General features: G+C 48.7%; 1 protein-coding gene across 1 annotated transcript in view; it reads left to right on the forward strand.

Moving 5' to 3' along the window:
• Positions 1 to 45: 45 nt before the first annotated feature.
• MYH7B (myosin heavy chain 7B) overlaps positions 46 to 23,336 on the forward strand; it is a 45,876-nt gene continuing 22,585 nt past the window's right edge. The window contains exons 1-6 of the mRNA XM_054466756.2: positions 46 to 436; positions 1,934 to 2,048; positions 19,270 to 19,369; positions 21,443 to 21,491; positions 21,745 to 21,907; positions 23,171 to 23,277. Of these exons, the coding sequence (XP_054322731.1) occupies positions 19,365 to 19,369; positions 21,443 to 21,491; positions 21,745 to 21,907; positions 23,171 to 23,277 (324 nt within the window). The 5' untranslated portion in view covers positions 46 to 436; positions 1,934 to 2,048; positions 19,270 to 19,364. The remainder of the gene's footprint in view (positions 437 to 1,933; positions 2,049 to 19,269; positions 19,370 to 21,442; positions 21,492 to 21,744; positions 21,908 to 23,170; positions 23,278 to 23,336) is intronic.

Consider the following 23,336-nt stretch of genomic DNA (forward strand, 5'->3'; position numbering starts at 1 on the left):
CTGAGCCTGTATTAGAACCCAGGCTTGTTTCCCAGCCCAGCCAAGTCCCAGAAAAATCCCCCTGATTTTATCTATTTTTTTAACCTGGGATAGCAGCAGGGAAAACATTAGAGGCAAAAGGAAAGGATTTTCATTTTGCCGGGAATGCTGAAGTTAGGACTGTTTGAGGGGTACCCTGTGTTTCTCAGACTCTCAAGTACCGTTTACGTCAGAATCTGGGGCAGTTTTTAAAAATATGCGGATTCATGATTCCTACCCCACACCTCACCGTTTGGCAGCCCCCAGGTGCCTTCCCTGTTTCTTCCTTCTGGGTTGTGATAGGCTTGTCTGCAGTCCGAAGCACCTGATACGAATTTTAGTTAAATGGAATGTGTCAGTCCAGCTTCTAGGGAATTAACCATGAATAAGACACAGCCACTGCTTTCAATCCGATAAGGTAGGCAATAAACTGCTTTTCTGAAGGAATCAGGGATGGTTTTTGGGGTCTTGAAGGATGGATAGGAAGGTATAGGTAGTAAAGGAGGTAGGGGTAGAGGTGAGAGGCTGGGATGGGGACAGTGTTCCAAACTGCAGGAACAAAAACAGCAAAGGCTGGCTGGGCGCAGTGGCTCAGGCCTATAATCTCAGCACTTTGAGAGGCCGAGGCAGGTGGATCACTTGAGCTCAGGAGTTGGAGACCAGGCTGGGCAACATGGCGAAACCCCGTCTCTACTAGAAATACAAGAATTAGCCGGGTGTGTTGGCCCGTGCCTGTAATCCCAGCTACTCGGGAGGCTGCGGCGTGAGAATTCTTGAGCCCCGGAGGCGGAGGCTGCTGTGAGCTGAGGTCACGCTGCTGCACTCCTACCTGGGTGACAGCGTGAGACCCTGTCCTAAAAACAAACGAGCAGCGAAGCCATATAATTCTGAGGGTTGCTCATTCTGAGGGTTGCTCGGCTTGTTTTACAGACACTGAGGAGTTTGGTGTGGATAATGAGGAAGGGCCTGAGGGTTGCAACAGGACTTAGGCGCTTAGGCTTGGAGAGGTAGCCCCAGACGCCAGTTCCACTGAGCAACAGGAGCTAAGGGCTTTAAGCAGGGGAAGGACATGGTTAGTTTTGTGTGTTAGGTACTGGTTACAGCGTGACAAATGGTTTGGAAGTGGGGAGATGGGCCAGAGAAAGAGCAGAGAGAGTTAAGATGTGAGATCATGAGGCCGTAGCCAGTGCAGCAGCTGTGGAGATGGAGTGAAGCGAACAGATCAAAGAAATTTAGGAGTGAGAACTCCTAGTGATTGTAAATCAGTGGCCCAACCCAGGGACCAAGATCCTTTTGACTCTTTTTTTTTTTTTTTTTTTTTTTGCGACGGAGTTTTCGTTCTTGTTGCCCAGGCTGGAGTACAGTGGCGCGATCTCAGCTCACTGCAACCTCTGCTTCCCAGGTTCAAGCAATTCTCCTGCCTCAGCCTCCCAAGTAGCTGGGATTACAGGTGTCCACCACCACACCCGGCTAATTTTTGTATTTATGGTAGAGACAGGGTTTCACCATGTTGGCCAGGCTGGTCTGGAACTCTTGAGCTCAGGTGATCCACCCGCTCCAGCCTCCCAAAGTGTTAGGATTACAGGCGTTAGCCACTGCGCCTGGCCCATTTTGACTCTTTAAATAAACCATGTACATTATCTGACTACAGAACGGGCTGAGTCCTCCAGTCTCCCGTGTGTGGTCGCGGGATGGGGGGAGATGATGGCAGATAGGTGTCTGGTTATTCCCAGGACAATGTTTCCTGATGTCCTTTCCTTGTTGGCTTTTGTACCTGAGGGGATAAGCAGCTGTTAACTAGAATAGGCCCCAGGTAGCAGGAAGAGGCTCCTGGGTCAACCAGGAACAAAAGAAGCTATTTCTAGTGCAGCATGAAATTAAAAATCAAAAGCATGACCCAGGGTTCTCTGTGCAGGTTCCCCTCTTCCAAGACGGGTGCCAAATGACGAGTATCAGGTGTCTATGGTGAGATTTGGGGAGGATCCCAGATCTTAACAGCCCTTTGGTTGAAACCTCTCACAATGTGGCAGGTAAGATGTCTATTCCCATTTTGTAGATGTGGCAGCTGAGCCTCAGAAGTTACGTGACTTGTTCAAGGTGACCCAGTTTGTGGTAGGACTGGGAGTGAAGGACTCTTGACTAAGAATCTTTCCAGGGAGTGTTTGCCCTTTCTGCACTCTCTGCCTGGGTGCTTTCCTCCAAAATCCTGGCATGACTGGCTCCTTTGGTCATTCAGATGTTTCATCCCTGGAGGCTGCCCCACCCTATAAGTCTGTATCACGTTATTCTTTTGTTTTCTTTTCTTTTCTTTTTTTGAGATGGAGTCTCACTCTGTTGCCCAGGCTGGAGTGCAGTGGCGCGATCTCGGCTCACTTCAACCTCTGTCTCCTGGGTTCAAACAATTCTCCTGCCTCAGTCTCCTGAGTAGCAGGGATTATAGGCACGTGCCAGCATGCCCAGCTAATTTTTGTATTTTTAGTAGAGACAGGGTTTCACCATGTTGATCAGGCTGGTCTCGAACTCCTGACCTTGTGATCTGCCCGCCTCTGCCTCTCAAAGTGCTGGGATTACAGGTGTGAGCCACCGTGCCCGGCCTTGTATTTTCTTCATAGCTGTTATTCATATCTGAAATTGTTGCTTTTATTTGTCTGCTGTTTCCTTCTGCTAGAATGTGAGCCCCATGAAAACGAGCCATGTCTGTCTTGTTCACCACTTTACCCCCAGGACCTGGACTAGTGCCTGCCACATGGCAGATGCTCAATAATATTTGCTAACCGATAGAAATAGGTTGGGGAGAGAGAAAGAGAAGGAAACCAACATTTAATGAAAGCTGAGGATGTTTCAAGTACTTCTCACAAATTACCTCATTTAATCCCTTCACAGCCTTTCAAGGTAGAAATCGTATCTCCATTGGGTGAATAAGAAACCATGCTAAGCCAGGTCAAGTCTGTGGTTTGTTACTTTTGAGGCTATAGACTTGTCTGAGATCCATTAGGCATAAAATTTTGCATCAACTACATGGAGGAATTCACAGACCTCAGGCTCACTTTGGGGATCTCAGATCAAGAAACCTAGGATTGGGGAACTTGCCCAGGGTCTTTTTGGCCCCAGGCCTTTGCTGGATCCTCACTCCCTGGCAAGGATGGAGTCCATGTAGTGGACTATAGGGAACCTGCTGAAGATTCCGGAGCAGAGGGAGATGATTTGCCCTGAGCCTCTGGTGTCTCAGACCTGAGTTTGAATCCTGACTGTGGAGAAGTCATCTCACCTCTCCAAATCCCACCTTCCTCATTTTATTTTTTTCTTTCTTTTTTTTTTTTTTTTTTTTTTGTTTGAGATGGAGTCTCTCTCTGTCACCCAGGCTGGAGTGCAGTGGCATGATCTTGGCTCACTGCAACCTCTGCCTGCCGGGTTCAAGCAATTCTCCTGCCTCAGCCTCCCAAGTAGCTGGGATTACAGGCACATGCCACCATGCCCAGCTAATTTTTTGTATTTTTAGTAGAGACAGGGTTTCACCTTGCTGTCCAGGCTGGTCTCGAACTCCTGACCTCGTGATCTGCCTGCCTCAGCCTCCCAAAGTGCTGGGATTACAGGCGTGAGCCACTGCGCCTGTCTTTTCTCACTTTCAAAGTGAAATCTATTTTTTTCTAACAATAACTACCCTTTATTGATCTGGTCGCTAAGCGCCAGGTACTTGGCTAATGACTTTACAGTCGTTATCTCACTTTCCCTTACCTCCCTATGACATCAGTATCTTTATAGCCTCCATTTTACAGCCAGGGAAAGGAAGGCTTGAAGAGGTATCCTGACTTGCCAAAGATCACAGCATCAGTGTTAGCCATGGTATTCCCACACATGTACCTTGGCACATGCCATGGGCTCAGACTTCCCAAAAGCTAACTGTTGAATCAATTGCATCCTCTGTTCTTGGGGTTTGTGGGAACATTTGGGTCTGAATTAGGTGAAAAAAGGTATGCAGGGATGTACTTCACTGTGAATGGAGGCCAATCCCTTAATTTTGTGATTTTGTGTCTTGCTTTTCTCCCTGCGAGGGCCTCTCTCCAAGTCTGGACTGTGCTTTTTTTTTTTTTTTTTTTTTGAGACGGAGTCTTGCTTTGTAGCCCAGGCTGGAGTGCAGTGGGGCAATCTCGGCTCACTGCAAGCTCCGCCTCCCGGGTTCACGCCATTCTCCTACCTCAGCCTCCCGAGTAGCTGCGACTACAGGCACCCGCCACCACACCCGGCTAATTTTTTGTATTTTTAGTAGAGATGGGGTTTCACCCTGTTAGCCAGGATGGTCTCAATCTCCTGACCTTGTGATCCACCCGCCTCGGCCTCCCAAAGTGCTGGGATTACAGGCGTGAGCCACCGCGCCCAGCCACTGGACTGTGCCTTTTGACTGGAACATCTCTGTCAGCCCCAGGGTCTGCCTCACACATGGTCTGCATCTGTGCACATGGCTACTGTCTCTTTTTAGCAGTGACATCACCCTGCCTCATACTGTTGTTTATGAGGCCGTCTCCCCACCTGGCTGGGGGCCACTGCTTTGGCCATTCAGAGTGGAATTCCTCTGTCTTCCAGTCCCTAGCACAGGCCTGGGCCAGCGTTGCTGCTCAGGAAATGCCTGTGGAATCAAAGTGAGGACTGTCCCAGGTGTTGAGGATTTACTGTATGCTAGGCCTGTCCCTGACACTTTATATGTGTTATCTCATTTACACCCCCACAGTCATCCTGGGAGGGAGAAGTTACTCTGCCTATTTTACTGAGAAGAAACAGACTGATTGAAGTTGGGCTTTGCCTTAGGCCCTCTTGTGATGATTGATGACATGAGGGCCAACTCTAGGGTCTGTGCCCTGGTCGTGTTTGAGGTGTGTGGACAGAAAAAGGGAAGACACACTTCCAGGCTCCCGGGATCCTCAGAGACCTTCTACTAACAGGTTCCTAGTCCGGCTCTCATTTCATCTGTGAGGACACAGAAGGTTAGAAAGGGGAGATAACTTACTTATAGACCCTCTTCTCCACTTGTTATATACTTATGTATCCACTTACTTTTGGCAGGATGGATCTGTTTTGACTCAACATTTCACCACCCGTGTAGCCCAGTGCCTAATCCAGGTTGATGCCCAGTAAATACTTTTACATTTTATTTATTATGAAACCACTGAGAAAGGTTTAAAAATTAACAAATACCTGTGTACCTACCATCCAGCTTGCAGAATAAAACACTGCTAATATAAAGACCTTTTTGTTTCCCTACATGACTGACCCCCCAACCCAAGAAGTAAAGACTCTCCTGATTTGGTGTTTATTATTCCTATGCAATGTTTATTGAGATATAATTCATGCACCATAAAATTCCCCCTTTAAAGTGTACAATTCAGTGGTTCTTGGTATATTTACAAGATTGTACAACCATTACCACTGTCTGATTCCAGAATATTTTCATCACCGCAGAAAGAAACCTCATCCCTATTAGAAGTTACTCCCCAATTCTCCTTCTCCCCAGCCCCTGGCAACCAGTAATTTACTTTCTTTCTCTATGGATTTGCCTATTCTGAATATTTCGTGTAGATAGAATCTTACAATCTGTGGCCTTTTGTAACTAGCATCTTTCACTTAGCATAATGTTTGCAAGGTTCATCCATGTTGTAGCATGGATCAGAACTTTATTCCTTCATATGGCTGAATAGTCTTCCATTGTACAGATATACCACACTCTGTTCCTCCACTCATCAGTTGATAGGCATTTGGATTGTTTCCACTTTTTGCCATTAAGAATAATGCTGCTATGTCCAGGAGTGGTGGCTCATGCCTGTAATCCCAACACTTTGCGAGGTTGAGGTGGGAGGATCACTTGAGCTGAGGAATTCAAGGCCAGCCTGGGCAACATAGGGCTCTCTACAAAAAAATTTAAAAATTAGCCGAACGTGGTGGCATGCACCTGTCATCCCAGCTACTAGGGAGGCTGAAGAGGGAGGATCACTTGAGCCCAGTAGGTCAAGGCTGCAGGGACCTATGGTCGTGCCACTGCACTCCAGCCTGGGTGACAGGGTGAGACGCTGTCTCAAAAATAATTATAATAATGCTGCTATGAACATTCATGTACAGGTTTTTGTGTGAATGTTTTCTGTTCTCGTGGATAGATACCTAGGAGTGGAATTGCCGGGTCATATGGTAAGTATATGTTTAACTTTTTGAGGAACTGCTGTTTTCCAAAGTGGCAGCAATTGTATGAGAGTTCCAATTTTTGCATCCTCACCAATACAGTCATCTCTCTGTATCTGTGGGGAATTGGTTCCAGGACCTCCCATGGATACCAACATCCAAGGATACTTAAGTCCCTTATATAAAATGATGTAGTGTTTCATATATGCTTAAGTCCCTTATATAAAATGATGTAGTGTTTCATATAAACTATATGCATCCTCTCATATACTCTTTTGTTTTATTTTATTTTAAATTTAAATTTATTTTTATTTATTTTGAGACAAGGTCTCACTCTGTCAGGCTGGAGTGCAGTGGTGCAATCATAGCTCACTGCAGCCTCGAACTCCTGGGTTCAAGGGATCCTCCTGTCTCAGCTTCCCAAGTAGCTGAGACTACAAGCGAGAGCCACCACACTATCCTTTCCATGTACTTTAAGTCGTCTCGGCCGGGTGCAGTGGCTCACGCCTGTCATCCCAGAACCTCAGGAGGCCAAGGCTGGCAGATCACCTGAGGTCAGGAGTTCGAGACAAGCCTGGCCAACATGGCGAAAACCCATCTCTACTAAAAATACAAAAATTAGCCGGGCGTGGTGGTGCATGCCTGTAGTCCCAGCTATTCAGGGAGGCTGAGGCAGAGAATCACTTGAACCCCAGAGGCAGAGGTTACAGTGAGCTGAGATCGCGCCACTGCACTCCAGCCCGGGTGACAGAGCGAGACTCCATCTCAAAAAAAAAGTCATCTCTACGCTACTAGCAATAATTAATACAATGTAAATGCTGTATAAATTGTTATACTGTGTTGTTTAGGGAATAATGACAAGGAAAAAAGTCTGTACATGTTCAGTACAGTTGAAACATTGTTTTCAAATATTTTCAAGCTGCGGTTGGTTGAATCCACAGATGGGGAACCCATGGATAGGGAGGTGCCACTTTACTTGTCTGATTGTGGCCACCCTAGTTGGTCATTGTGGTTTTGATTTGCATTTTCCTAATGACTAATAATGCTGCATATCTTTTCATGTGCTTATTGGTAGTTTGTATATCTTCTTTGGAGAAGGGTCTATTTAAATGTTTTGCTTATTTATAAGTTATTTGTCCTTTTATTGTTGGGTTGTAGGAATTCTTTATATATTCAGGATAGTAGATCCTTCCTTATATGTGATTTGCCAATAATTTCTCCCATTCTGTGAATGGTCTTTTCTGTTTTTCGATAGTATCTTTTGAAGCACATATTTTAAAATTTTGACGAAGTCCAATTTATTTATTTTTTCCTTTGCTTGTGCTTTGAGTGTCATATCTACGAAACCATTGCCTAATTCGAAGGTCAAAAAGATTTACACTTATTTTTTCTAAGAGTTTTATAGTTTTGGTTCTTACATTTAAGTCTTTGATTCATTTTGAGTTAATTTTTATATAGGTAGGTCTTATGCATTTTTACCCTTTTATTAGGTGTATTTCTAAACAATATATGACACTTTTTCATGGTATTTGCACTTTTAAGTGGTAAATTATATGATTCTTATGCAGCTTGCTTTTCTCTTTCAGTGTTATGTCAGGAGATTTATCCATGTTTTAAGGGGAACTAGTTCATTCATTTTCACTGCTCTATAGGTTTCATTGCATAAAAATACCAAAGTAGCAGCAATTGTATGAGAGTTTTGTTTATTCTCCTGTGAATGGTCACTTGGGTTCTCTAGTATTTTATTACTGTATATAGTAAAAAGACTAATAGATGCCTCCTGTGCAGTGTGTTGAAGGTCATGAGCATATTCAGACTTACAAGGTAATACAAAGTTTCCCATTTGCAAATGGTTTCGCAAATGTGCACTCCTGCCAGCAATGTATTAGAATTGCCCTCATTCTGCATCCTCACTGAGACAGAACTGTCAAGGTTTCTAGCTTTTGTCAGTCTAGTTGATGTGAAACGGTATCTCATTGTGATTTTCCAGATTAATAGCAAGATTTGTTTTTCAGTAAGTGTTTACATGGTTGGATGGATGAATGCATGAAAGCAGAAGGGGCCCAGAATAACCCTTTACTCTGCCTGTGGTTGGAGGATGGCAGGGCTCTGGGCCTAGACTATGTGGCTCTCCGTAGGGACACCGTGCAGCTAGAGATGTTGGGGCAGGCTGACAACTCTAGATGTGGGAGAGGATGGTTGTCACCTCCCGTGATGGGAGCTTCTCTCTCCCCAGGGAGAGGCTATCGTCCTGCTCTTCTATCTCCTTGAATTTTCCAAGAAGGGAGGGAGTGGAGAAAGAGTGAAGCCAAAAGAGAATTCCTGGGACTGGGCGCGGTGGCTTATGCCTGTAATCCCAGTACTTTGGGAGGCCAAGGCAGGAGGATCACTTGAGACCAGGAGATAGAGACCAGCCTGGGCAACATAGTGAGATCTCACCTCTTCAAAAAAATTTTGTAAAATTAAAAAACAAGGGAATTGCCTAAAAATGAGAGGTCACAGGGGCCCAAGTGACCCTTAGGAATGACCCTTTTTCTGGGACTTTTTCATGATCTTTATATTGGTGTGACATTAACTTTCGTTGTTTAATCTACTGAGTTTGGAGATGGTCTTAATGATAATAAGAAAATGAATAGTAATGATTATATGTTGAACACTTATGTGCCAGGCACTTAGACTCCTTTTCTTTTTAAAAATATATATTATCTCATTCAATTCCTATGGGACAGGTACTATTAGTATTCCCATTTTATTTTATTTTTAAAATAGGGATGAGTCTCACTGTGTTGTCTAGGCTAGTCTCAAATTCCTGGCCTCAAGTGACCCTCCTGCCTTGGCCTCCCAAAGTACTGGGATTACAGACATGAGCCACTGCACCTGGCTTATTCCTCTTTTATAGATGAGGAATCAGAAGATCAAAGAGACAGAGCAACTGAGGGTTTGCACATAGGCAGTTGGACTCCAGAACTCTTAGGCATCATGCTGTGTGGTTAACCTGGCTCAGCTGAATCCAGTAGAGCAAAGAAAAGAGAGGCTTGCCCAGGCTTTGGTGGGAAGCAGGAGTCAGAATATTCACTGGGCCTAGCATGAGGGCGCAGCAGGGAGCAGAGTGACCGGCCGCTGGGAAAGATGGTTCTCAAAAGCAGAGGCCTCACACCAGGGGACATGGCCCATCAGCAAGCACATGGGTGCCTCTTCTGGGCATGCTGGCTGCTGGGGACCCAGAATGGGATCTGCCTGCTCCTGGGTCTCAAGAAAGACCTGTCTTGTGGGGTAGACAGATGATAATAAGCAGACTTACCCATAAGTGTAATACATTCAGAAATGGGGACATGTGATACAGAGGGTGAAGAGAGAACCTTTATAGAAAGGACCTAGTTTAGCTAATGTAGTCAAAGGAAGCCCCTTTGAGGAGGTGACATTTGAGTGGAGGCTCGAGAAGAAGGAAGCAGCCACGCTCCAGTTTGGGGAAAGAGTAAATGGCAGATGCAGAGTCCCTGAGACAGAAAGGAGCTGGTTTAGTTCTAAACTCTCAGAAGGCCACTGTATCTGGAGTGGTGTGAGTGAGAGGGTGGGGCTGCTGTAGATGGGGCTGGTCAGTTGGCAAGGCCAGGTCAGGCTGGGTCTCCAGGCCACGGTCAACATATAGGTCTATAGCCAACATGTTTAAATAAGGCCCATAAGACTGTCTTCTTGCTGTCCCTGAGAACTGGGTGTTGGCATATTTGGGAGGGACTGAATCCTGATGCCTAGGCTGGGAAAGAGGTTGCGGGGGTGGGGAGCATTCTTGGCTTCTGGCCCTAGAAAGCTGGAACAAGAATTTGGAGGCTGCATGCCACTGACTCCCAGGTGGGTTGGAGGGTGGGTGGCCTCAGCCCCCAGGGCCCAGGTGATAAGGTGGCACCTCACACTGATAGCTGTCCACATATCCTTCCACGGGTGAACGGTTCATCAAACTGTGGCGCATCCATACATACCATGAGTACCACTCAGCAATAAAGACGCAAACGTGAAATGAGCAACACCTTGGAAGAATCTCCAGGGACTTATATGGAGTGAAAAAAGCCAATCTCAAAAGAGTACATACTATGTGATTTCATTTATGTAACATTTTGGAATGACAGTTTTAGAAACAGAGGACAGACTGGTGGTTGCCAGGGGTTAAAGATGGGCGGGAAGTTAGTGTGGTTATATAAGGGCAACACCTTTTTATTGTTAGCAACTGTTCAGTGTCTTGGTGGCGGTGGAAGATCCATGAATTGACACAGGTGATGAAGTTGTATAGAACTTAATACATGCAGATGCACATGCGCACACACACACGCTCACAACTAGTATATGTAAAACTGGGAAAATCTGAATAAGATCGGTACATTGTATCAATGTCAATACTATAGACTTACTGTTGTATTGCTTACAATTGCATGTGGATATACAATTATCTCAATAGAAATTTTAATTAAGAAATGAAATTTGGCTAGGCATGGTGATGCATGCCTATAGCCCCAGCTACTTGAGAGGCTGAGGCAGGGGGATTGCTTGAGCTAGGAGTTCAAGGCTGCAGTGAGCTATGATTATGCCACCGTACTCGAACCTGGGTAACAGTGATACCTTGACTTTAAAAAAAAATTTTTTTAAAAAGCGGGGCTGGACACGGTGGCTCACACCTGTAATCCTAGCACTTTGGGAGGCTGAGGTGGGTGGATCACGAGGTCAGGAGTTCAAGACCAGCCTGGCCAACATAGTGAAACCCCGTCTCTACTGAAAATACGAAAATTAGCTGGGCATGGTGGCGTGCACCTGTAGTCCCAGCTACTGGGGAGGCTGAGGCAGGAGAATCACTTGAACTCAGGAGGTGGAGGTTGTAGTGAGCCAAGATCACGCAACTGCATTCCAGCCTGGGAAACAGAGCGAGACTCCATCTAAAAAAAAAAAAAAAAAAAAGGAAATTTAAGGCCCAAAGCATTAGATAGAATGATAGAGATATTTGTACTAATAAAATTTTCAGCCCATGGAAAAAAAATCTGAAGGCTCTGCTCAAGGAGGTCTCTTGTCCTTGAGTTAGCAAAGTCACAGGGAGGTAGGCAGTGTGCCCCCAGGTGTGGGCACAAGCAGGGTCACCCTCAGGACACTCAGTATAGAACGGTGGTACCCTCAGACCCTCTGGGTAGGTTTCCCAGCTTAGCCTTTTGGGCCTCCCTCTGCCCCTCACCCCTCAAGCTGATTGACCATGATCACAAGGGTAGAGCAGAGCCACAGCACCCCCTGCCCTCCACCGTTGCTTGGTCTTTCATGGAGAACAGACATTCTCCTGCTCCCCACTCCACCAGGTTAGGCTAAGGACCCTTCCTGGGGAGGCCCCTGTGTCAACTGTGATTAACCATCTGTGCCTGTGTGTCCCCCAGCAGCCTAAGACTCCTGAACCTTCAGAACAAACCTGATGCCAATCCCAACCTGGAGGGCACAGGAGAGTGTTTGTTTGAGGCACTGAACTACATGGGAAACTGACCGAGGCTGGGGCAAGCCCATACTGAGACCCCAGGCAGGGCCTCAGCTTTGGTCCAGGATTTGTGGGGTGGTTTTACAAGCTCCTGGGATTTCACGTGTGGGCCCCACTAAGACCTCTCTTCCAGAATGTTGGCTGCCTTGGGCACTGTCTCAAATTCCACCCACAGAGTGGCAGACCCAAGGCTTCCCGCCATAGTACCCCAACATCCACAGAGCCACAGCCGCATCCTCCAATTAATTGACATCTTCCCATGGGCTGAGCACTTCGTTTCATATATTTCTCTCAACCACATTACAAGGCAGGCCTTCTTTGTGTATTTATTTTGCAGAGAAGGAACCCAGGGCTCAGAGAGGTTACGTAACTTGCCCAGGGTCACTCAGCTTGTAAATGGCAGAGCAAGAATTTGAAGAGGCAGTCCTGACATGTGGCAGGCCTGAACGAGTCCCTGCAGATGCAAAGCTGAAGGAGAAACATTGCCTGCTCTTAAGGAGCTAATGATAATATCACCAGACATTTACATAGTGCTTATGATGGGTCAGGCACAGGCTAGGCTCTTTGCATGTGTTATTTCATTGAATCCACACCACAACCCAGTGGAATAAGGTTATGCCTATTTTATGATGGAAATTGAAGCTCCATGAGGAAGAGATACCTATTCAAGGTCACATAGTGAGTTGGAAAGTCTGACCTCCTCTTGTTGGCTTCCTCCCTCCTCCAGGCTGGCCTCCCAGGCCCCTCCCTGTTCCTGGTCTGTACACACCTTCTCCCTTCCACTCGGCTAAGCCTTGTCCATGGCCCCTGCCCCTTTCATTTCTATTCTTAGCATAGTTTAGAGCCTGCGGTTGGGCCACACTATCTGGATGGTGACCCCTGGAGGTACACCTTCTACCCCAGGGTGCCCTTTAGCCCTTCATTTCTCTTCCAGCTGTGCAGCAAGGGGAGTGTTAGAGCGGCCCACTACCCAGGCCCTTACCTGCCTGCGGCGGCCTACCTAAGTATGTGCAGCGCACGCAGCATAGAGGATGGAGCCCGCAGGACACCCTTAATGCCCTTACCTGGCAGGGAGGCCAGCACACAAGGGGCTGGGGGCGGGACTGGGCTTCTTGAGTGGTTCTGGAAGCCGATATGAGCAGCAGCAACTGCTGGCATTATCTAGGCTCTAAGAATAGCTTGGGATGAAGAGTCAGAGGTTGAGGCCAGGGAAGAGGACAGGAGCCTGTTCCTACTGCCCCCTCCTGCTGCTTGGCCTGGAAGCTGGGAAGCCTGCCTCCTGGCTCACCATTTGCTCTGGGATGGTTTTGTATAGACACATCTTGTCCGCCATTGGACTGGAGGAAAGAGGGTACCCCTGGGACTCAGACCTAGGCCGCTTGACCTCAGGCTGAAGGCAGTGGGCCCACTCTCTGAGGACCAGCCTTCACCCAGGCCCCTCCCCACTGGCACAGAGTAGGGGTTTGTATTTTTCAAGGATCATGCTGGAAGTGACCCTTATTCATTTAGCAAACACTTTAAAAATAGGTTATACATACACGATTTAAAGTTCAAAGGGTTTACAAGGGAAAAAACAATCACTCTCCCTCCCTTCCCTGGCCCCCAGCTACCAAACACTGTTACCAGCTTTCTTGGGTGACTTCCAAAGGCAATCCATCCATAGATAAGCACACAGATGCACAAATGTCTCTCTCCCCTGATTTTTACGCAGGAGATGGCATAGCCCATACATTCTTCTGCTCCTTTTTTTTTTTTTTTTTTTTTGAGATGGAGTCTAGCTCTGTCGCCCAGGCTGGAGTGCAGTGGCACGATCCCGGCTCACTGCAACCTCCGTCTCCTGGGCTCAAGCAATCCTCCTGCCTCAGCCTCCCGAGTAGCTGGATTACAGGCACCTGCCACCATGCCCAGCTAGTTTTTTGTATTTTTAGCAGAGACAGGGTTTCACCACGTTGGCCAGGCTGGTCTTAAACTCCTGACCTCAGGGGATCCGCCCACCTTGGCCTCCCAAAGTGCTGGGATTACAGGTGTGAGCCACCGTACCCGGCCACAACTTTTTTTTTTTGTAACCTAATGATCTATCTTGGAAATAACAGCAATAACGTATTGAGTCTCCACTAGTGTCAGGTACTATTCTAAGCACTTTAGATGTTTTAACTCATATAATGCTCATCACAGCACTAGGAGGTAGGTCCTGTTTGTGAATCTCTACCATTAAGAGGTTTAGTCATTCTCCAAGACTTTGTGCCTGGTAACTGGCAGAGCCAGGACTAAAACCCAGACAGCCTCACTTTAGATGAGGTGCTCCTTCCTCACTGCTCTGCGCTGCCTCCCAAGCTTGAGACATGTTGAGACTCACGGCATGCCCTCCCTCTTCCTAAGGGCCAAGGTAAGCCATGTACAGTGAACACTTACCACGTACCAGGCTGAGGCTGGGCTACTGCAGTGTAAGGGAGACCAGGCCTCTGTCCTCATGGAACTGTCATCCCAGTACCCATGAGTGTCTGCCAGCCAAGGTAGGAGGAGGGAAACACACTTGTCTCATACCCATGTGCCTTTGTATAGGTCTGCTGTTGAGACACACCCCGGTCTCATGTCCACTAGTCCTGTAGTCACACTGCCTCTGAGCTGGAAGGCCTTAGAGCCCAGAGTTACAGATGGGAACATAGGGGCCCAAACAGAGGTGGACACGAGAGAGCATGAGGTGGCCCTGGTGAGACTCATCCCCTGCCTCCCGGGATCCATTTCAGCAGGGTGGGTGGGGGGTGACTTTAATCCAGGGCCCAACCATTGTTTGAAGTTGGGAACAATTGAAGGACAAGGGAGCTATAGATAGATCCACAGCTGCTGTCACTTGTCCCAGCCTGGGCACTGGGCCTGAACATTGTCTACAGAGGGGCACTCTAAGCAGTGAGGCCCACTCCTGGGGGTGGGAGGTTGGCCCAGCCCAGCTCAGCTCAGCTCGGTTCTAGAGATAAAGAGTCAGAGGCCAAGACAGAAATACAGAGTCTTGGAGGGCAGAGAGCGGGACAGGGCAACATTGAAAGAACAAGACCCTTGAGAGATACGAGGGACTCCCATCAAATATCGACAATACACAGACTAGCTGGGGGTGGGAGGGCAGACGCAGGGCCTGAGCCACAGGTTGAACTCAAGGATGCGGCATGTCAGAGACCTGGATCAGAGTGGGTGCTGGGGTCTGGAGCACCTCAGCCCAGCTTAGGTCTTTCTGTCCATCCCTCCAGAACAGCTGTTCATGTTAATCACTCTTGGAGACAGCCAGTCTGAGGTACCCTTGTGTGTGCTCGGGGAGGCCTCTAGGTCTTCCAAAGTGAGAGGTTGTGCTGTCAGGCCTAGTCATGGCTTGAATTCACTGTATGACATCAAGCAAAGACCTGCTTCTCTCTTTGTGCCTCAGTTTCCCCAGCTGTCCAATGAGAGAGCTGGTTGGCATGATGACTAAAGGCCCCTTCATCCTCCAATGATGTCAGGAGATTTCCTTTTATGTGTCTAACTCCCTCCTCTTGCTGTGGCCGAGGTCACAGTCCCCTCCTTTCTTTGTCCTTTGTGAGGATGGGGGACAGCTGGTTCCCCACCCCCTCCCCCCAGTAACCTTTCAGCCATAAATCCATGCTGAGGCATCTCTCCTCCGGATAAACAGCCCTGATGCCTTTTGGCTGCCCTCGTCCTATTTTTTGCTTCAAGCTTCAGAGCTGGGGCCCACTTGGGCCCTCTGCAGCTGCCCAGGGCCCCAGGAGGGGGACAAACCTGGGACAAGCAGGAGCCCAACCACCCCCAGGGTGCCAGGGTCGTGGGCCCCTTTCTGGGCCTCACCACCTTGCACTGGGACCATTATGGCAGCCTCCTCCTGAGTCCGTCTTCCTGCCACCGGCCTCACCCCTTCAGTGCATCCTCCACACCAGCTGCCACAGGGAGCTTAGGAACACATAAATCTGACCACACTGTCAAATTCCGTTGCTCAGAGCTCTTTGATGCAAAAAATAAATAAATAAAAATGCCTTTGATGGCACCCCAACTCCTGCAGGATAAAGCTCCAGATCTGAATCTGGCCTTTGAAGCCCTTCACAGTCCAGCCCACTGCCCAGTCCTGCCCCACTCCCCTTTATGCCCCTGGTGGCCCAGCTACAGCTGGTGGGGCTGCTCGGGCCCATCTTCGCCCCCTACCCTGCCTTGGAGTTCTAGGTCATGCTGTCCATTTCCTGTCCCCTCCTGCCACCTCCATGCCAGACCCATCCGCTCACCCGGCTGACAGCGGCAGCTCGCCCAGCTGCCTCCCCTGCCCCTTCCAAGCCATTTGAGTGGTCACTATGAAACTTCAGCTCACTCACATTTCTGCTCTCGTAGGCTCCCTTTGCACTTGCAATACAACCCTGGGTCCCTTCCCAAGTCCTTCACGGCTCTGAATGATCTGCCTGTCCACCCTCACCTTGGAAAACTCTCCCGTTGTTGACCACTAGGATGGCACCTTAAACATCCCAAGCTGTATTCTGCCTCGTGGCTCTTGTATTTGCTGTTCCTTCTGCTTGGAATACTGTTCCAAGGGCTCCCCGCCTGACCGGCTTCTTGGCAGTCTCTGGTCTCACCTTCAGTGTTGCCTCTTCAGAGAAGCCCTCCCTCACCCACCGGAATGAAGTACACCCCCATTACCTTCCAGGCCATGTTGCTTGTTTCATGCTTACCACTTGCCACAATCTTTAATTACCTTAAAAATGTGTTTGCTTGTTTATTTTTTGCTTCTCCAGGGGAGGGTCAGCTTTATGAAGGAAGGAACCTTGTTGCCATACCCCTCTTCCTGGCAGTCTGGGTGTCACACTTGTTTGTTTAGAGTCAGGGTCTTGTTCCTGTTGCCTAGGCTGGAGTGCAGTGGCGTGATCTCGGCTCACTGCAGTCTTGAACTCCTGGGATCAAGCAATCCTCTCGCCTCTCAGCCTCCTGAGTAGCTGAGATTGTAGGCGTGTACCATCTTGCCCAGCCAATTTTTTAATTTTTTGTAGAGACAGGGTCTTGCTATATCAGCCTAGGCTGGTCTTGAACTCCTTGGCTCAAGTGATCCTCCTGCCTCAAGCCTTCCAAGTTACTGGGATTATCATAGGTGTGAGCCATCATGCCTGGTTAATTTTTAAAATATTTTTTTGTAGAGATGTCACAGGGAGCTTACGAACACATAAATCTGAACACACTGTCAAATTCTCTTTCTCAGAGCACTTTGATGCAAAAAATAAATAAAAAGGCCTTTGATGGCGCCCCAACTCCTGCAGGATAAAGTTCCAGATCTGAATCTGGCCTTTGAAGCCCTTCACACTCCAGTCCCAACTGCTCAGTCCTGCCCTACTCCCCTTTATGCCCCAGTGGCCCAGCTGGTCTCAAACTCCTGGCCTCAAGTGATTCTCCCACCTTGGCCTCCAAAAGTGCAGGGATTATGGGCATAAGCCACTGCGCCCAGCCTTCAAACTAGCTTTTATCCTTCAGACTCCTCCATGTTGATGTCCTCCTTGAGTATCTTTCCTTTCCTAGACAATGAGTGTCTTTTGTTCCATGTGTCCCTCCCAGCTGTAGAAGCATTATTCACAGAGTCCTTCGATGTCTTTACCCAAAGAAGAAATTCCAGGCATTGGGCTACATTGAGGGCAGATACATTTTGGGCTGGGATCTAAAATCCTGGAGTCTCACTCTCCTGAAATTGGAATGAACTTCAAAGGTCATCCAGTTCAGAGGCCTCAGCCCTGGTCAACCTCTGCCTGAGTCTTCCTTGGTGCTGGCAGGCTCACTTTCCTCCAAGGCAGCCTCTCCCGCTGCTGATGGGCTGAGATGGTGAAAAGTCCCCTTTTGTGTGCATCCACATCCTGCTTCCTGTCGCTGCCCATGGGTCTACTTTTGAGGCTACACAAGTCACATCAGCTCCCTCTGCTCCAGGACAGCTCTTCAAGTTTTTTTGATTTTTTTGTTTTTTGAGATGGAGTCTTGCTCTGTTGCCCAGGCTGGAGTGCAATGGCACGATTTCAGCTCACTGCCACTTCCAGCTCTCAGGTTCAAGTGATCCTCCTGCTTCAGCCTCCCCAAGTAGGTGGGATTACAGGCACACGCCATCATGCCTGGCTAATTTTTTTTTTTTTTTTTTTTTTGAGACAGAGTCTTGTTCTGTTGCCTAGGCTGGAGTGCAATGGTGCGATCTCGGCTCACTGCAACCTCCACCTCCCGGGTTCAAGTGATTCTCCTGCCTCAGCCTCCCGAGTAGCTGGGATTACAGGCGCCTGCCACCATGCCTGGCTAATTTTTTTGTATTTTTAGTAGAGACGGGGTTTCACCATGTTGACCAGGCTGGTCTCAAACTCCTGACCTCAGGTAATCCACCCGCCTTGGCTTCCCAAAGTGTTGGGATGACAGGCATGAGCCACCATGCCCAGCGTTTTTTTTTTTTTTTTAAGTAGAAACGGGGTTTCATCATGTTGGCCAGGCTGGTCTCAAACTCATGAGCTCAGATGATCCACCTGCCTCAGCCTCCCAAAGTGCTGGGATTACAAGCTCTTCAGATATTGAAAGTCAGTATCTTAAGTCCTTGCGGGTTATGGTATTTGTTGCAAATCACTCAGAGCATTGGGTTCCCTCTTTGCGTTGTCATGTTTGTGTGTGAGCTTATCTCAGCAGGAAGATGCACCCTGGGTAGTGGAAGGGAATCTAGAAGGAAGATCTAGACCCATTTTGAGGCTTGGTTTTTCAGCCCCAGGTTCATACACTGAGTAGGTAACTCTAGGACTCAGACCCACATGATAGGTGTAAGTTAGACTTGCTAGAGGTTCTGATTCTCCAGGCTAATTCTGTTGGTCCCTGGCAAGAAACCCTACCTTCTGAGCATCCTTGAACAATGAAAAGAATTTTTCCCACTTTCTGGGCTTTCTATAAATTGCTCCAGCCCAGCTCTCCAGCCTCTGACGCCATAGGAGATTAAAATCCTATAATCTATCAGGTTTGGTTCGTTCACTTACTAGGTATTTATTGACTTTCTATGATGTGCGGGCACTTGGCAAGGTGCGGGGACACAGACTAAACTCCTGCCCTTGTGCAGGTCTTTTCTAGTGGCAGGAGGTAGGCAAGGTACAACCTAAGCTCTACAAAGAGAACTGAAACAGTGAGGTTCTCACAGAGACAATGCGGAGAGAAAGAAGAAAGGAATACATAATGTAGGATTCCATTTAAACAAATTTCAAAAATAGACAACACTAATCTGTGAGGTTAGAAGTCAGTATTATATTGTGGATCAAGCAAGAGTCGGTATAAAAAAAATAAAAATAAAAAAGAAGTCAGTATTCTATTACCCTAGGTGAGGGATGGCCTGAGGGGGATAATTTTTCATAATTTCTGTTTTTGAACAGGTTACGGTTTTGTTTTGTTGCTGCTTTTGAGACTGGGTCTGTTGCCCAGCTGGAGTGCAATGGTGTGATCTTGGCGCACTGTAACCTCTGCCTCCTGGGTTCAAGCGGTCCTCCCACCTCAGCCTCCTGAGTAGCTGAGACTACAGGTGCACGCTACCATGCCTGGCTAATTTTTGTTTGTTTGTTTGTTTGTTGTAGAGATGGGGTTTTGATGTGTTGCCCAGGCTGGTCTTGAACTCCTGAACTTAAGTGATCTGTCTGCCTGGGCCTCCCAAAGTGCTGGAATTACAGACATGAGGTACTGTGCCTGGCCCAGGGTATGTTTACTTTGAAAAAATTCATCAAACTTTATAAGATCATTCACTGCAGCCTTGACTGTAATGGCAAAAGACTGAAAACAATCGAAATGTCTACCCAGAGGGGGCCCGTGTCATTTCCTAATGGAGACACACTGTAGGACTAATTCCTGATAGGGTCTGGGCAGCTGTAATTTTGATAAATATTGCCAAGTTTGGCACTGTAATTTTTTTTTTTTTTTTTTTTTTTTTTTGAGACGGAGTCTCGCACTGTCACCCAGGCTGGAGTGCAGTGGTGTGATCTCCACTCACTGCAAGCACTGCCTCCTGGGTTCACGCCATTCTCCTGCCTCAGCCTCCAGAGTAGCTGGGACTACAGGCACCTGCCACCACCTCTGGCTAATTTTTTTGTATTTTTACTAGAGACGGGGTTTCACTGTGTTAGCCAGGATGGTCTCGATCTCCTGACCTCGGGATCCGCCCTCCTCAGCCTCCCAAAGTGCTGGGATTACAGGTGTGAGCCACTGCACTTGGCTGGCACTGTAATTTTTAAATGTGTTCATGTAATATGCACACAGTAAAGTGCATACATCTTAGATGTACAACTTGATTTGTTTTGCAAAGTGCACACACCTGTGTCCCATGGCTCTATGCAGCGTATAGAGCATTTCCTGCCTCCCAGAGGCTCTCTGGTGCCTCCAGCCATTACCCTCCCTCAGAGGCCCACTCTGCCACTTCTGTCACCAGAGGCGAGTTTTGCCTCTTTTGAATGTATATGGTTGAAAATGTAGCTGGGAAATTATTTCTCTATATTTCATCTAGTACACCTGTGCATTTGGAATGGGAGTGCATCGGTCGGAGGACTTCCCGTGTGAGCCTGGTCTGGCCTTTGGCTGGAACCCTGGCTTTGGAACTCCATTGTTCCATGTGTCTGGCATCTGAGGTTCTCAGATCCTTTCATTCTCAATTCGAAAATCCTGTGGCGTCACGGAGCCCTGAATGGGGTGATGGACAGGAGAGCCTGGAGGTGCCCTGACACATTCCGAAGACTGTATCAGGCAGATGGACTGCCAGCGCCCTGAACCCCTGTCGAGAGTGGGCCACGGGAAGGTGGCTTCCTGTAAATCTTCAACGTGGGGATCTGAAGGGGCTCCTAACTGGGTTACATGTCCTTGATTTGCTTCCACTTCAGCCAAACAATTCCTTGATTCTATGAGTTCCAGGGCTGGTTTTCTTCATGTATGATTTCCCCAGGGGGTCCCCAGAAAGAGGATGGGGAGGGAGGAAGGGGGAAAGAGGGCATCGATGCGCTCCCAATTCCAAATGCACAGGTGTGCCAGATAAAATATAGAGAAATAAGTGCAAAGCTACATTTTCAACCATATACATTCAAAACAGGCAAAGCTCGCCTATGGTGATAGAAGTGGCAGAGTGGGCCTCTGAGGGAGGGTACTGAGTGGAGGCACCAGAGAGCCTCTGGGAGGCAGGCGATGCCCTATACCCTGAGTAGAGCCGAGGGGACACAGGTGTTTGCGCTTTGCAGATGCCCGAGAGGGATGTCCCTCTCCCCCTGCCCCTCGTCCCCCTTCTCTTTTTGATCTGTTCTCCTTCTCTCTCCTCTTTTTCATCTGTTCTTGGCCATTGCTCATGTGTGAGACTTGGCCAATGCTTTCCTTTCTCTGGGCCTCAGTTTCCCTGGATGTATCAAGAGGGTTGGACTAGATGGTCCAGCCTCAGTAGGCATTCTGTGGTTTCTCCTGAGCGTCCTTGCTCTCTGTATCTGGAGGTGGGGTATGTTTCTGGGTGACTCGGTTTCTCCCCATGAGCTCCTCAGTTTCCTGAACCTCTTACTGCCTTGTCCCTGTCCCCATCAGTCTCTGCACCCAGCCTCCCTGTCTCTCAGTGGAGTGTCTCTCTCCGCCTTTGTGATCCCCTGACAATGGGAGGTAAAAATAGCCCAGGGGCCGTGCTGGTGGAGATAAAAGGGAATTTGCCTTTTGTGTCCTGTGGCCAGGCTGGGGGGGCTGTGACACGTGGAGATTGCTGACATAGCTCTCCTCCTCTGACCTTGACAGTGGCAATAAAAGGGGTAGCAGAGCTTCCTGCCCTCACCGTGGTGCCGAGGTAGGTGATCGGGGCTGGGGTTGGAGCCGGAGGGAGGGCAGGAGGGTGGGCGGGTGGGTGAGGGTGCCCATGGGTGGCCGCGAGTCTTCTGAATCTGGAGTGGAGGAAGCCCTGGTGTTTGAGGGTGTGCATGTACGCTGGGCACTCACCCAAGGAGGCTGGATTGGGAGCCAGAGGGAGTCGCCTAGTATCTGGTCTTGTGGGTTGGGGGATCATGCCCTAGTTCAGCTCCCTCGTCACTGCCATCTTCCAGTGCCTCCTGCCTTGGGCCACCTTGAACCTCCAAGGTTTCCAGCTCCTCCTCCCTCACCCCAGTGCCACTGTCATGATGGATGTGAGTGAACTTGGGGAGTCTGCCCGCTACCTCCGCCAGGGCTACCAGGAGATGACGAAGGTGCACGCTATCCCATGGGATGGTAAGTAGAGACAGAGGGGGAGGGGACACAGCCACAGAGATGCCCTTATGGACTCAGACCAGGAATTGGGAGGGGTGGCACCAGCTCAGGGCTGAAGGGGCATTGGGGCCTGACAGCTGGAGCCCTGGACCTTTCCCGCAGAGTCTGGGGCCTGGAAATTAAAACCCCAGGGACACTGTATATCACTGTGTGTCTGTGAGCAGGCCTTGGTTTGTTCCCCTGTGAAATGGGATAATAGCACCTGCCTTCCGGAGCTGCAGTTTATGAAGACTCAGGCTGGAGCCCGAGGCCTCTGAGATGAGACTGATCGGCATGTGTGCAGGCTGCCTCCGCGTGTCCACAAAACTTGTGCTGGGGTTATTTTTAGTGCTTTCTGCAGAGCCAAAGCCATCCTTTATTAGGGACAGGAATAAAGGCTGTACTATTTATGACCTGGTTTGCTCATAGGACAATACTAACAATAGGCAGTGTGTACCGAATGCTTATTGTGTGTCAGGCCCAGAGCAGATGACTTTCCATGCATCATCTCAACAACCTGGGGAGGTGGGGCCAGCGCCAGGCTAAGAGGGACCTTGTGCTTGATTCAACACTCTGCTGTTGCCGTCTTGAAAGTTTTAATCGTTTTCAACAAGGGGACCCACATCGTCATTTTGTACTGGGGTCTGTAGGTTATGTAGATGGTCCTAGATGGTCCTGACCCAGGCACTTGGCAGAGCGGGGGACACCAACTCCGGTTTGCAGCCTGAGTCCATGCTTCTAACCACCATGAAATCTGGGCTCCTCAAAGCTCTGGGGACAGCTGGCCAGGCAGGAGAGCACAGGTTACAGTTAGGAGGCCTGGATTTCAGTCTTCAGTGAAATAGGGAAGGCAGGACCCCTCCCTAAGAGTCATATGCCTGATATTGAGGGGCTGCTCCATATGGGACCTAAGGAGATCCCCATAACATTTTGCATGTGAGGGAACTGGCCCAGAGAGAATCAGGGATTTTCCTGAGGTCAGAGGGCAAATATGGCGGAAGCAGGAATTGGAAACCAACCACGTAACCCAGACTCATCCTCCAATAAGGGGATCTCTAGGGACCCTCCTAGCTCCGCCCTTCCTGAGCCTGGGTTTGGAGGGTTCTTCACTGGAACTCCTGTGTCCTGGCAGAGGGGCTTTGGGGAGGGTCACAGCTGTATGGATACCATGGCTTGGGAACTCCAGCTAGAACCCTGGAGGTGCCTCAGCCCCTCTCTGAGTCCAGAGCTCTCTCTGCAACCCAGGGAAGAAGCGAGTCTGGGTGCCTGATGAACAGGACGCCTACGTGGAGGCCGAGGTCAAGTCGGAGGCTACCGGGGGCAGAGTCACCGTGGAGACCAAAGACCAGAAGGTTCCGTTCCCCTTTTCCTGAGATTAGCCTCTCTGTCCCTAGGCCTCCTGGCCAACAGG

This window comes from Pongo pygmaeus, chromosome 21 (genome assembly GCF_028885625.2).
Source record: "Pongo pygmaeus isolate AG05252 chromosome 21, NHGRI_mPonPyg2-v2.0_pri, whole genome shotgun sequence".
Taxonomy (NCBI): Eukaryota; Metazoa; Chordata; class Mammalia; order Primates; family Hominidae; genus Pongo; species Pongo pygmaeus.